The sequence below is a fragment of the Perca fluviatilis genome, chromosome 19, assembly GCF_010015445.1.
Source record: "Perca fluviatilis chromosome 19, GENO_Pfluv_1.0, whole genome shotgun sequence".
NCBI lineage: Eukaryota > Metazoa > Chordata > Actinopteri > Perciformes > Percidae > Perca > Perca fluviatilis.
Window position 1 is genome coordinate 4,234,234 of NC_053130.1, and position 16,167 is coordinate 4,250,400.

At 40.7% G+C, this 16,167-nt stretch overlaps 1 protein-coding gene across 1 annotated transcript; it reads right to left on the reverse strand.

Annotated features, from left to right (window-relative positions):
- Window positions 1–656: 656 nt before the first annotated feature.
- Window positions 657–6,069, reverse strand: LOC120548521 (5-hydroxytryptamine receptor 7-like). Its single transcript, XM_039784799.1, has 2 exons — window positions 5,329–6,069; window positions 657–2,956 (listed from the first exon to the last, which is right to left on the reverse strand). Exons 1-2 carry the CDS (start codon window positions 5,907–5,909, stop codon window positions 2,068–2,070), a joined length of 1,470 nt encoding a protein of 489 aa, XP_039640733.1. The 5' UTR covers window positions 5,910–6,069; the 3' UTR covers window positions 657–2,067.
- Window positions 6,070–16,167: the final 10,098 nt, after the last annotated feature.

Genomic DNA, 16,167 nt, shown 5'->3' on the forward strand with positions numbered 1-16,167 from the left:
TCTATGCCGACCCTTACCCGAGATGAATAGCCCAAGGGACAGCTACATTCGCTCCTGAATCTCTGTAATTAGTGTCTGTGATCACATACAACTCAATAATAGCAGAAGGTGAACAGCTGAGAAATGTGTTCCTAAAAGACACCTTGTAATGATATATATAGGCTACTGTATTAATGTTGGTAGCTGTAGTGCTGAAACAACACTTATTTTCTCAGCTTCTGATTTTGAAGTGTGATGGGATTTTACAATGAACTGTAGTTTGAACAGTATGGTTATTTCACAGGAAAATGGTCTGTATTCATGTTTATTATCATGTTTGTCCTTGCTTTTCTCACTAGATTGAAGTGGGCGGGGCTTATTCAAGTCCAAAGTGAAATGACAGTTATTTGGCAGGTATTTTGCCAGGCCACTGCCACACCCACATGATCCTGATGTCAGCTAAAACGGTTAGCGTTAAATGTTTAATAAACATAAATTTCATAGAGATTTTTATTTTTATATAACGTATAGAGATTTAAAACCTCTTTTTTTCAGGCAAGAAACACCCACATTTTGCAGGTAACAGATTCTCATATGTTTTCTATCACTGGGAATGTATTATCTTTGGGGTTTGGGTTGCAGGTCAAACAACACAAGGAATTTCAAGAATTGAGAAATTGTGATGGACATGTATTTAATATTTTCCGACATCATAAGACCAAAAGTAATCAATTGCTAAATTGATACTGACGTTGTACAAAATGGATATGGATTGGGATAGTGAGAACAGTAGGCCATTTGGAAAGCTCAGAGTTTTAACCTCATTTATCTTTTGTCTTGATAGTACCTTTTTTAGTTTGACGTAGTAAACATCAAGGCTAAAACTGAGCCATGATCACCTGGGAGTGCCCAGAGGACTGTCACCCATTGTGTCAAATCCACAACACAAGGTGCATAGTTTGAAAAGAAACTTGTATGTACTGCAACCAAACCTTTAACTAAACCGGAATAAAAGGCACAGGCATGTTAAAAGAAAAAGTCCAAAGTGATCATGTCTCTCCGTACATCTTTACGTCTCTGGCTTGTCTGCATTCATCCATCATTTCCTAAATACAGTATGTGTTCTTCTTAAGTAAGCCGCCTGATTACAAAACATATGATCTTGATTGATCAGTAAATATTTTTTTAACAACGTAGTGGACATGACGAGTAGTGGAAAAAATAGCAAGTTTTGGCACATTCAATACAGTTATATTAACAACAAAAAAAGAATCTTCAAAAGATATGAACTCAAATCAGGTACAGATCATCAGAGGGAGCAATTTTGACCTCTGAAACAGTGTGGCTATCGACTTTTGTACAATTTTACACGTCAGTTTGTCAGTTGAGTTTAAATCCTACAATAGCTTGTCCACTTGCTATCATGCTCGTCCACTGAAGCAAACTTAACGTTTAAAAGCAGTGAAAAACAGTGCCGCTGTGATGACCGGGGACCAAGGTGAATGCATTTGGTGTTCTAGGCTCCATGGTCCATTTGAGTTCCAAGAACTCCTCCATTTTTGTTTGTAAGGGCAGGATATCATTGGCTCAATCTCAAAATACATCACACTGGCTACTGAGTTAGAAAGTTTCCACTCATGGTGGTCGATGAGTCCAAAGTCAATGTGTAGTTTCACCAATGTGTGTGACAATAAATCCTGTGCAAAAGACTGTTCAGTAGGGTAGCAACCAGTTTTGAATGCACCAAGGTAGCAACCATCATGATAATTGTTGGACAGTTGTTGTGAATACACTGCAGCAGCCACTGTTCAGACAATATGAATTCATCGCCACTGACTTAAACCTTCCCTCGTTTTTTTTTTTCACAACCCCCAGAGAAAAAGGATTTCTTGGCTTCTTCAGTGTTCCTTTGTGTGTATCCATTTAATCACAGCAACCTGCCTCATCTCGCTTCAGCAATCATCGTACAAATTCTGGGAAATGACCATTCTGGCAGGGTGGTGGCCTTGTGCCACACTCTAAGCCCCACTGGGCGTTTTCCCTGGCAATCGTCTCTGTTGGTCTCTGCAGCATCGCTGATCGGCAGACCTACAGCTTCTCCACCAGTTTCAGAGCCTCGTGCATGCCAGCCGCTGACAGTTTTCGATTGATGTTCCTGTAGCGGCACCGCAAGAGGTTACTGTAGGTGGTCCTCAGATCGCGATTGAAAAATGCGTAAATGAAGGGATTAATGAGGGAGTTGGCGTATCCGAGCCACAACAGAGTTCTTTCCAGCCAGAGCGGCACGCAGCTGCACTCCACTCCGCAGACAAATGGCCTGGCCGTGGACACCAAGAAGAACGGAAGCCAGCAGAAGGTGAAGGCGCCGACCACGATGCCCAGAGTGGCCGCAGCCTTCTGCTCCCGTTTGAAGATGGACTGGTTTTTCCTCTTCCGGCGCTGGTGGTGTTCACCGGTCTTGAGGAGGCGAGAGACACGCGTGCTGCACTCCTCCTCCACCTCGCGCTGGAGCTTCAACGCCGCTGCCACGCAGTCCAAGCTCTCCTCCTCTTCCTCAGCTTCCTGTTCAGCCTCTGTCCCTTCAACACTTCCTGTTTCTCCTGATACTGCTGGCCGGTGAGCCTCATGCTCTCCTCTTTCCCTTCGAGTATCCACCCCTTCGCCGTACTCCCCTTCCCTGGGGAAGCCGGTGATGGTGTGCTTGGCAGCGCTGAGTTTGGCCGCCCTGTAGATCCTGTGGTACATGATCAACATCACTGACATGGGGATGTAGAACGCCACAGCGGTAGAGTAGACGGTGTAGCCAAAGTCCTGACTGATGAGGCAGACTCTGCCGTCATTGACGTTCTGTGCCCAGCCGAACAGAGGGGGGAGGGTGATGGAGGCTGAGAGGAGCCACACTGACAGAACCATCTTGGCCATGCAGCAGCCGTTTTGCCGGACAGGATACGTCAGCGGTTTTGTGATACCCAGATACCTACAGAGAAAAATATGTATGAAAGGTGTCATACTGTAAACAGGCCGATAAATTCCATTTCATTTATTGTTCATCTTTTATTTTCCATTTCTAGTCCAACGCAAAATCATTTTCAACTGTTTTGATGTATTCCAGTCAGGTTTCCGACCACACCACAGCTCAGAGACTGCTCATGTTAAGGTCTTCACTGACATCCGCTTTAATACAGACAGTGGCAAAATTTCAGTCTTAGTATTACTTGATCTCAGTGCTGCATTTGACACAGCCGACCATAGTATATTACTAGACTGACTGGAATACTGGATTGGACTTTCTGACACACTACTAAATTGGTTTGAATCCTATTTAAAGAACAAGGATTACTTTGTTTCTATAGGTAATTACATATCTTAGCGGACACATGTGACATGCAGAGTTCCCCAAGGTTCCAATCTGGGGCCTCTTCTGTTTAACATCTACATGCTTCCACTTGCTCAGATTATGAAAAAAAACAACTAAATCAATTACCATAATTATGCGGACGATCACCAGGGGACTATGGTCCAATACAAACACTGAGTAAGTGCATTGAGCAAATCAACGACTGGATGTGCCAGAACTTTCTTCAATTAAACAAAGACAAAACGGAGACGGTTGTTTTTGGAGCCAAAGAGGAACAATTAAAAGTCAGCGCTCAGATTCAATCTGCAATACAAAAAACAACGGACAAAGCCAGAAATTTTGGTGTAGTCATGGACTCAGACCTGAATTTTTAACAGCCACATTAAGACAATTACATAGTCAGCCTACTATAAGAATATATCAATGGTTAAAGGACTTATGTCTCAGCAGGATTTGGAAAAATGTGTCCATGCTTTTATTTTCAGTAGACTTGACTACTGTAACGGTATCCTTACAGGTCTCCCTAAAAAATCAATCAGACAGCTGCAGTTGATTCAGAACGCTGCTGCTCAAGTCCTCATCCCTTCAGTTCTGAGGTCTTTACACTGGCTTCCTGTCTCTCGATAGAATTGATTTAAAAATACTAATGCTGGTTTATAAAGCACTGAATGGGCTTTTTTCTGATCGTCTACTACATTCTGAAACACCCAGACCTCTCGGGTCGTCTGGGACACGTTTGCTTTCTGTCCCCAGATTCAGAACTAAACATGGAGAAGCAGCGTTCAGTTTTTATGCTCCACATATCTGGAACAAACTCCCAGAAAACTGCAGGTCAGCTGCAACTCTCAGTTCTTTTAAATCACTTTGCTGCTTTTTTTTAAATCAAGTATTTGTTCATTTCTTACACTGAGCTATAGTACACTACAATAGTATTATTCTATTTTAGCTTGTTTTTATTATCTTTCATCTTATATTAATAATTTTAAGTGTTTTAATTGCTCTATAATGATTTTATGTAAAGCAGTTTGAATAGCCTGGTTATTGAATGTGCTACATAAATAAAGCTGCCTTGCCTTACTCTACCCTGAGTAAGTAATGCTCCCCCACTCTCAACAAGGTGCCCTTGAGCAAGGTGCTAAACAACCATCTGTGGTTGCCATATGCAGCCGCCAGATTAAAAACTGGATGCTGAGAAAGACCATATGTGATTAGTGTTAAATAAAGCTCGCCGGTGGTTTGACCAAAGAACAGCTCCCAGTATTATTCCTTCACGCTCATAAGCCTCACTAGAAAAATACTGTTCAAACTAAACATTTACTTCATTTTCATACTGGATTAATCCCACAAGTCCACAGCCAATATGTAGGCATGCGTTTGTTCAAGAAATGGGATAGATTTGGGGTAATCTGAGAGGCATTTACTGCGCGCTGCTTCTGAATGCTTTCAACACCCACTCTGATTCTTTTAATCGATTTAAACAGGCCGTTCAGTAAGAATGGAATCTGGAGAAGAGTGTACAAAGAACCAAGCCGAAAGGTCACAGGTTTGATCCCCTCATCAGCCACTTTGTCTCAACCAATTTTGTCAAAGTGCCCTCGAGCGAGACCCTGAACTTCAGTAAGCCTCCGCGCTCTAACCTCCTTGACACAAATCTCATGTTTCAGTGTCACGAAGGACTGAGCGACAAAATACCCTTTTAGACTGGGTAATGGTATTTTTAAGAATATTGCGTGTAGTGGGATTAAAAAATAGGAGCAGTATATTGCCAAAATGTGGAGAGTCTGGTTCCAAAACTGCGGTGCGTAAAAGTTTAATAATCAATGATATGAACAAATACTACTAATAACTTTTACATGTGCCCTGGTGTTTTTTTTTTTGTCTAAATAGTGATCAAGTAGCTTTATATCGTGTGATTATTGGACACATTGTTGTACTGCATTTAGGAATAAAAACCTTTACTCCGTTAAAGGCATACAATCGGTTCTTCTCACCTGTCAATGCTGATTACGCACAGACTCATGATGGACGCGGTGCAGCACATCACATCCATGGCGATAAAAACGTTGCAAAAGAACTGTCCGAAAATCCACTGGCCACCAATCAAGTCCGTGATACTGACGAAAGGCATCACGGCCAGAGCCACTGACAGGTCCGCCACGGCAAGCGAAACGATCAGATAGTTGGACGGCTGGCGCAGCTTTTTGACAAAGCACACGGAGATGACCACCAGCAAGTTCCCGCAGATGGTGGACAGTGTGAGCATGGTGAGGACTCCGCCGATCAGGACTTTCTCAAACCAGCCGTAGCTCAGAATATGCTCGCCGCACCGGGTCCCGTTCGTCTCCATCTCCATGACCTGCGGCTGACTGGAGGTGGATGGAGACGTCGTTGCTGCTGCTGCTGCCTCTGCGGCGCCCTGCGCAAACTTCAGCAGCCGTGGCGCAAAAGCCTCCAAGATCATGATGTTGGTGGAGCCCCCGGGATCTCCACCGTCGGCTCTGTCCTCTATCATGAATGACGACTTTATGTTGCCAATACCGAAGGTTCCGTTACTGTCTCCCAAAACAAACATTCCAGTGCGTTCTGTTCCTTTTTATCCATGGACTTGGAGACCCGTCCGGTTGTGACATAGACTCGCACGTATGTGCCGGACCGGTGCTGGTGTGAGAAATGAGAAAAATGAAAATTCCTTTTCTACAGCCCCCACCTCTTCCATCCGGTAAACTCTGACATGCTCTCTTTCCCTCATAAAGCCTCGACGCCTTAATTCCTCTATTTAGAGGCATTCTCGTCATTACGCACGTGGCACGCTGCAGGCACATCCCCAAAATAACTGACCTATAAAATAGGATTTTATTTCTTGTTGTCCACCCTGGCAACCATCCTACTTTTCAGCCTCATGTGTAAAAAGATAGAAACTTAAAAACGTCATGTTGGATAGGCTATAGGCTGCCGAATATCTACTGTAAACATGCAAACAAAGGAATCCACAGACAACAAAATCTGTTGGGGCCTCGTTTAGGTTAATTCTAGTGGGAATGTCTTGGCAAAGACAAACTGTGTCTATGGATCATCGTGCGTAATTGCGCCGAAGGACGACATGTTCTCCAGATTTCAAATGCATTTTGGTTTCGCATTTCTCCCTCCACACACACGCGCACACATCACACAAACACAGCACAGAGAGATAAAGACAAAGCGTGAAGATTCACACAGAATGCGAATAGACAATAAATGATGGTGTGAAAGAGTGGGCTGTCGCCTGGCACTTGAGAAAATTGCCACTATTAAACAAATAATCCATCCAAGAAAACATAATAAGGAGAATTCTGCCATATGTTTGGATGGTAACAGTACAGTCTCATATATTCCAGGGTTGACTTCTCTCATTTCACTTAAGACACAGGATGGTTAATTTTTTTCACTGAGCTAGCTAATAATTATATATATATCTATAATTAGATTTTTTTATTTATTTATCTCGAACAAACAACCTACTGCAAAATAAATTTTCTTTTAAATCAGATGAAACAAAAGGATAAAACACAAACAAGATTAATCAATCCAATTTCATCAAAGAAAAAGAAAAAAGGATGAGCTCGAGAAGGAGCAGGCAGAAGCATAATGCTTATAGTCCTGGCCCTACTTCACAATATCATATTATTACAGAAGGAAGAAATAGATATACAGCATACAAAGCATGCAGGTCACACAACAACATACAACAATACACCGTGACACATACACATACATACAGCATAATTCATTTTAAAGATCATTTGGTTCTTCTTATGTAACCAAGGCGAGGGAGCCAAAGTTCTGATTCCCCTCAATTCCTCCTCCTCCAATCATTTCTGCTACTTACAGTTCAAGCAAAGGCATTACATTATAAGAGTTAGGCAAAGAGGTGCAGTCTACCTTCACCTCACTTTTAAAACTTATGAGATGTATGCTGTTGGAGGTCAGAGCAGGAACCCAAACTGCTCCCGAAGCCTTTTCATCATTTTCTAATCTGAACACAATTATTGGTTGTTAACCCCATACGTGTGTGTAATACTGATGCCGTGGATAGCCTTGGATAGTAGCGCCATCAAGTGGCCATACGCCTCTGCTGCATGTTGTTGCTGCTGGTGATTTCTAGTGTAGTGCTGGAAATCCCTTTTTTTTTCTAAGTAAGAGATGTGTTTATGTATTTACAGGAGATACATTGCACAGTAATGTATTTGCATGTATGTTACAAGTCCTGTACATTACAATATTCAACCACTGAATTATGTTTTAAGAATTTTTTTTTTTTTAAGAGTTGTGGTTCTCAGACTAGGGTCCAGGGCCTTGTAGATGCCATCGAGGAGTTGCCTGGGGGCCCCTGGCAAACAGTGTGGTTAAATGTCACTTTAATTTGATCCAATGGAAGTTGTTTCTCCAAAAATGCCTTTTGAGCTTCACTCTAAATCAGTAGTTTCCAGCCTTTGTGGCTTGTGTACCCTCACAATGAAGCAGTGTCTACATGTGACCCCTCATCACAGTTTTGGGAAGTTCACCCAAAGTGAATTTTCTTTCTCAGATTGTTTAATTTGAAGGATTAAGGAGGAGCTAAAACTGCAGTAGCATCTTTTTTTTTATAATATAAAGTTCTGAGGCCATAAAGTGTAAATGGGAGTCTGCGACATGAAAACATTTGGAAAGTTCTGTCTTATAAGTGAAAATACAAAAAAAACTACATTCAATGGTAACTTAACAGGTGATACCGTTGCTTTTGCCCTACAAAGTCACATTTAATCATGGTACATACACAAGAGGGCCGCAAAAAATAGCCTACTATGCAAACAAGACTCATTGTTAAACAGGTCAGACAGCTTGGAAGAGTGTCAACATTCAAAAATCCATTGCAGTAGCACAGTTGAGCAATGTAAGTAAGTAAGTAACACTTTATTTATATTGCACTTCTTAATACACACAGTTAAATAGTGCTTCACATACACACACATGCGCAATACATATGAAGAAATAAAAAATAAACATGAGTGACAAAATACAAATTAAATTTAAAATACAGCATAAAAGGGGTGCAGCCCTTTACACAAAGGCTGATAAAGGTGGGTTTTTAACCCTCCTGTTGTCCTCGGGTCAAATGTGACCCATTTTCAAAATGTTTCAATATGTTAAATAAATGATAACTTCACTACTTTCATTGAATTTGTGAAAAAGTGACAAAACATTGGAAAAAAAGCTTCAAAAACGTTGGGAAAAAAGACTCAAATCATCGGAAAAAGTGTCGAAAAAGTGTCGACTAAAAACGTTGAAAAAAGAGTTTTAATTTTAACCCATTCTGAATGTAAACCACCAAAGGCTACAGATGGACACCAGTAGCACCTGAAATCAATGGTCTTACAGATTTGACCTCATACTGGAACCCTTGTTTGTGCAGCTCTGGGCATATGTAAGTAGACTCAATGCATCTTGAGCTATGGATCTCTGCTTCTATACCGATTTGCTGTCAAAGCCACGCTGACATCAGCTACATTTTAGCAACAACATGACACAAAATATCGTTTTATTTGAGCAACGTGATGAATTGGTGTATTACAAACCACCAGCTTAGTGGAAACATTGGTCCTGACTCTGAGTGCTCCCCTGGTGTTATGACTTTTTAGTATTGTCAGCAAGTGTCCCAACTTTGCAGGAATGAACAGACTTTGGAACCATCAAACACAGAGTATGGCCTTGACAACCCCATCCAAAAGTTCTGAGATAGGGCTGCAGCTAATGGTTATTTTCATTGTCGTTTAATCTGCCGATTATTTTCTTGATTAAATGTGCAGTAGGTAAGACTTACAAAACTAACTTTCTGTCATATCTGCTGAAACTGACCCTATGTTCCAGTAGAACTACATGAAGCAGGTAATAAAAAACAAAAAATCCGGCTCCTCTGGCACCACCTACAATCTGTAGTGTGATTTGCAAAAATCCACATCTCCCTGTTCAGATGCACCAATCAGGGCCAAAGGCGGGGGTGTCTAACTGCGTGTCAATCACTGCTCATGCACACGCATTAATTCTCCCTTGTGGGGGGAGGGGCTTAGGAGACCATTTTGGGCTTTAGCGGAAAGGGGGGAGGGACTGAGAAGTTGACAATGTTCACATTTTTTGGCTAAGTCCTGGATCTTCACAATCCTACCTACAGCAGCTTTAATCGATTAGTTGTTGTACAATAGTGTCTAAAATGTTAGAAACTGGGGAAAGATGTGGATCATTGTTTCCCAAAAAGCCCAAGATGACGTCCTTGTTTTCTCCTCTACTCAAAGATCTCCAGTTTGCTGTCACAGAGGAGAGAAGAAACTAGAAAGTATTCACATTTAACAAGCTGGAATCAGAGAATTAGACTTTTATTTCTTCATAAAAAATTACTCAAACCGATGAATTGATTATCAAAACAGTTGGCGATTAATTTAATAGTTGACAACTAGTCAATTATTTAAAAAAAATCTCTGGCGCTTTAAACTGGAATGGCCTGGCCTGGCCCAACAACAATGGCCCGACCTCAACGATGCTCTTGTGGCTGAATGGGAGTTTCCAAATTCTGGTTGGAGACCTTCCCAAAAGATCGGTGCTGTTATAGCAACAGAATAATGCCCACAGTTTTGGAATGGTTCATTAATCAGATATGGATGTCATGTCCACGTTTCTACATCTATCTCAAGTATATCTAAACTGTAAACAACTTTTCACCGTAAAGTGACGGTAATATACTGGCAGCAACTACTGTTTATCTACAGCAGAGATCTTCAACAGGGGGTCCGGGGCCCCTAGGGGGTCCTCAGAGTTAGTGCAGTGTGGCCTCCAAATTATTGTTAACTTTTTGAAAGTTCTTTTCAAAAACTAGGCTTACTGGCCTATAGGTAAGTTAGGCACTAAGGCCATCTACAGATACAGCTCATCCCAAGGATTCACTTTGTCACATGTGTTTTTACATTAAAACGTGATTTATAAAATCATACCAGCAATTATTATTTTAATAGCTTAGTATTCTATGCAAAAAAAAAGGTATGTATAAAGGCTGTAGGCTGCCCACACATCATTGTATGTATGTACTACAATATACACTCACCTAAAGGATTATTAGGAACACCCTAGTAAGACTGTGTTTGACCCCCTTTCGTCTTCAGAACTGCCTTAATTCTTGGTGGCATTGATTCAACAAGGTGCTGGAAGCATTCTTTAGAAATGTTGGCCCATATTGATAGGATAGCATCTTGCAGTTGATGGAGATTTGTGGGATGCACATCCAGGGCACGAAGCTTCCGTTCCACCACATCCCAAAGATGTTCTATTGGGTTGAGATCTGGTGACTGTGGGGGCCATTTTAGTACAGTGAACTCATTGTCATGTTCAAGAAACCAATTAGAAATGATTGGAGCTTTGTGACATTGGTGCATTATCCTGCTGGAAGTAGCCATCAGAGGATGGGTACATGGTGGTCATAAAGGGATGGACATGGTCAGAAACAATGCTCCGGGTAGGCTGTGGCATTTAAACGATGCCCAATTGGTTCTAAGGGGCCTAAAGTGTGCCAAGAAAACATTCCCTACACCATTAAACCACCACCACCAGCCTGCCCAGTGGTAACAAGGCTAACCGATCCATGTTCTCATTCTGTTTACGCTAAATTCTGTCTCTACCATCTGAATGTCTCAACAGAAATCGAGACTCATCATACCAGGCAACATTTTTACAATCTTCAACTGTCCGATTTTGGTGAGCTCGTGCAAATTGTAGGCCCTTTTTCCTATTTTTAGTGGAGATGAGTGGTACTCGGTGGGGTCTTCTGCTGGTGTAGCCCATCCGCCTCAAGGTTGTGTGTGTTGTGGCTTCATAAATGCTTTGCTGCATACCTCGGTTGTAACGAGTGGTTATTTGAGTCAAAGCTGATCTTCTATCAGCTGGAATCAGTCGGCCCATTCTTCTCTGACGTCTAGCATCAACAAGGAATTTTCGCCCAGAGAACTGCCGCATACTGGATGTTTTTCCTTCTTCGGACTATTCTTTGTAAACCCTAGAAATGGTTGTGTGTGAAAATCCCAGTAACTGAGCAGATTGGGAAATACTCAAACCAGCCCATCCGGCACCAACAACCATGCCACACTCAAAGTTGCTTAGATCACCTTTCTTTCCCATTCTGACATTTAGTTTGGAGTTCAGGAGATTGTCTAGACGATACCCCTAAATGCATTGAAGCAGTTGCCACGTGATTGGTTGATTAGATAATCGCATTAACGAGAAATCTTACAGGTGTTCCTAATAATCTTTAAGGTGAGTGTATGTAGTAGGGGGACCCTGCTCCATGTCTCTCAGTTAAGGGGTCCTTGGCTTAAAAGGGCCCTGATCTACAGTAAGCATACGGTTTTTAAAGTTTAAAGTATTTTACTGTAAATGGACATACAGTTTCTTGTTGTATTATTACAATTTACAGTAATATACTGGCAGCAGCTTTGCCAGTAAACTAGTAAGTATGCATTGAAGAGGATGAAAAGTTCTGAACCTCCTGGGCCTAAAGGCCCTTAAAATCTGAGTCCAGTTATCTCCAATGTCTTTTCTTCCCCGACGTATTCATTGATGGTAAGACCAGAAGACACAAAGTATCTTCACAGAGATGATGAAGATCAGCTTCACACATTTAGTAATCGGTATTTCAAGAATTACAATTTCACAATCTTTAGACTAGACTCGCCCTAGCAATCAGACAATGCTGTACGGAGTTTAGGTTCGTCCAGTCCCTTCCAGAATATGAACCCCATTTCTAACTCCGCCTACACTTTTTATCATGCCGGCCGCTCCTCCAGTCTCCGGGCAGGTCATCACCCCGGCAACCGGCTCATTTCCCGTATCCAGGCTCGAAAGATGATTCACTCTTCAGATGTTTACTGTTTTTTTTCATTATTGTATTTCAATCTTATCTCACCGTCACTCTTTTGATCATATTTTAATTAAAGGTCAAGCTGAAACATTCTGTGTGGACTCATACATTCTTGACTAATGAGAGGCTTCATCACAAATATATAGGATTAGCATGATCATTGTCAGATTATTCCTTCACCATACCGTTTTTTTAAAGTTTAAGGTATTTTACTGTAAATAGACAGTTTCTTACTGTCTTACTAGAATTTACAGTAATATACTGGCAGCAGTGTAATGTAATTTGTTAATTTGTTAATTGATATTAACAGTAAATACCTGTAATCTGTAATATTATTATTTTCTCCTAGAATGCACTGCCATTTACAGTATGATCTTGTATAACATTAAGACAGATTTTAGCATTACATTTACATCAAAGGTTTATGTGTTCAGCCTGAAATCTTTCTTGCGGTGGAAAAGAAGTAATTAATCTTGCAGACACTTTACAAAGCAAATTAAAGTAGCAGACACATAAGCGCCGCGTGTTAACATTTCGAACACAAGTCCCTAAATATAGACGAACATAAAAAGATGTATTTATCCGGAGGTTTGCCCATGAAACTTTACAATAACTCATAAGCTTCCTGTTTGATTGGTGTCTTTTAAGAATCTAATTAATGTCATGATTAAAGTCACGGTTGGACAATTGTGCGTCTGAGTAATAACCTGCCAGGCTTACAATCATGTTCATCACTCTCATCTTCTTCGCAGACCTCAGTTTATTGTGCACTTCGTATACATGTGCTCGGATTTAATATAATGGTGACCTTTTAATACCTGTTTTCCACCTCCCATCTTGGATTATTGTGTCCATTTTGTTATCTTACCTTCTTTTTTGTCTTATTCTTTTATAGTCCCATTCCATGATCCTGATAGGCAGGGAAGCCAATGAATATATGAATAAATTAATACCTAAACGACAGTTGGTGAATATGAATCATCTCCCCCTCTCTTGCACAGCTACACATTGTTTACCAAGCCTGTTAAACTGTATTCATGGAGGTCCTGGCATGGTTCCTTTGTTATCATTCTTTTTGTTACGACATTTCGATTAATGTAACAGTCTAGCAAATAATTAGGAAGCATCGGTGGTGGAAGAAGTATTCCGATCCTTTACTTTAAGTGCCCATATTATGAAAAAATCACTTTTTCTGGGATTTGGGGTGTTCTTTTGTGTCTCTGGTGCTTCCACACACATACAAACTTTGAAAAAAATCCATCCATGCTGTTTTGAGTGAGATACGGTTTCTGAATGTGTCCTGCCTTCAGTCTCCTGGTGAGCTGTTCAAAATCGGCTCGGACTGTGACATCACAGTCCGAAATGAGCTGGCTAACCACAACCGTTAGCTCGTTAGCATGCTAACGGTAGCATGCTACGTTGTTCTCAATAGCAAAGCACTGCTACAACACACACAAGTTCACCATAATCTACAAAAGAACTACTTACATGTGCGCCCTCATTTAGAAGTCTCCCAGCTAATCCTGCCTTGTAACTGACCAAAGTTGGAGAAACAGGCTTTCTTTTACTGTCTCTAGAGTTAGCTAGCTGACATGATCTACATCTGAGCTACTGAGCATGTGCGAGTGCAATCAAAGATAGTACAGAAGAAGAAGAAGAAAAGAGGTCTCACTCTGTAGCTAAAACAGAAACCAGGTGAAAAGAGGATCTGCAGCAGTGAGAGAGAGCTTTGCAGTACAACAAAAATATGGCGTTTTTTGAAAATTAAACCATGTAAACCTATTCTGGTACAATCTTAAAATACAGTTATGGACCTGAAAATGAGCATAATATGGGCGCTTTAAGTCAGCATACTAATACCACACTGTACAAAATACTCTTACAAGTAAATGTTCTGCATTGAAAATGTCACTATCATCAGGAAAATGTACTTAAAGTATTAAAAGTCAAGTACTTGATGGAGAAAAATCCTCACATTTGAGAAAGTGTAAAGGATCCACACAGTTGTGTGTTTAATGGTCGAATCATGTCAGCTGGACATGTAGGCCGTTATATTGTCGAGTAGTTAAATTTTAATAAAACATTGTATTTTATAAACTACATGGGTTTTGTGAAGTAACTAAAGCTGTCAGGTGAACGTAGCGAAGTAAAAAGTACAATATTTCTCTATTAAATGTAGAAGTAGAACGTGGCATGAAAAGAAAAGACTCAAGTGACGTACCTCAACATTTGTACTTAAGTACAGAACTTGAGTAAATGTACTTAGGCCACGTCCACACGTACCAAAATGATCTTTTTTTCCACGTCTTCCCTGGCATCAGTTCAAGAATATTTGTGTCCTAACGGATCCGTTTGTAAATGACTCAACTTCAACCATACTTCATATTCCAGGCCTATAGGTGGCGCTGTTTCTGCTACAGAAATTCACCAAAAATGGAGAAGAGGAGTTGGAGCATGCGCGTTAAGCTTGCGCGCTGAATACAAACAGACAGTATATTTTGCCCTAGTAACCCTAATAGGCTCAATATCTTCTCCAACAGGAGCACAAGCATGTAGTCCGCCATTGTTGTTGTTTTGGAACGTCGTTGCGGGATAAGAGGTCGAAGGCTAGAGGTCGAGGGGTGTGGCGATGACATCATCGATATGCAAGTATGCGGCTTCGCCATCCAAACGAAGTCGCAAGGGTGGTGTTTTCGAATTTTTTCACCCTGGGACCAGATTTCAAAAAAGTGTGTCTTCAGGCAGTGCGTTTACAGGATTCGTTTGGACGATCAGCCAAAACGATGCAAAACACGTGCGTTTACACCAAAAAGCGTTTCCGTGGGGATGGCCCCTTAGTTACATTCCACCACTGGGAAGTATTAACCATCAATAAAACATTTCAGGATAAATGTATGATTAATTCAAGAGTGCAGTATGCATCATCAAAATCGATAACACACGCACACACACACACACACACACACACACACACACACACACACACACACACACACACACACACACACACACACACACACACACACACACACGCACACACACACACACTCCCCAGGTTGTGTGTGCTTTGTTTACTTTCAGTTCTGACTGTACCTGCTGTTCTGATTTTCATACACAACTAGATCCTTTTTAGTGGTCACCAATATGTGAGTATAATTTACTTAATTAATTTAATTTAATTTAATTTACTTATGAAAAAAATGATGCTAATTGATAACTTTGATTATTTATTTTGTGAGTTATAAAGTTAGTCATGTTCAAAACATTTACTCAATCAAGCCGGAAGCCTAGGGTGTAATATTATATAAACTAAATAAAAAAACAGACAGGGCAGCGGATTGTGATTTATTGTTGTCTATTCAAATTATAATTAATATGAAAAGTGTTCATATAGTTGTCATGGTGGGCTATACCAAGATTTTCTTTTAAGCATTGTCCACCTTTCAGTTAAGTTCTGAAAGTTCCCTTGGCCTTTGGAATTAAAATAGCCCCCCCCCCCGACATCATCACATACCCTTCACCATACCTAGAGATTGGCATGGTTTTATGTCGGTTAGCCTAAGGGAACTTTATCAGGATGCATAGTATCCTGGATCCATGAAATAACTGGCCTTTCAAAATAAAAATCTGCCTTCATCTATGGGAATTTAACACAGGGGTGTACTTACTTATGCCCCCTGTATTTTAAGGAAGAACATTCATTTATTTACAATACATTATTCATTCACAAAGAAAATTGGTGTCCTTAAAGGTTGGATTTTTCCTCATTTTTTTAAATTCAATTCAATTTCCAAAAGATGATTTTTTTATTACTCTTTTCAGTCAACTTTAGCATGGGTGTATTCACTTACGCTGAGCACTGTATATATACAATTTTATTTTTTAACTTCATGTAAATGAAAGTGGGCTTTTATTC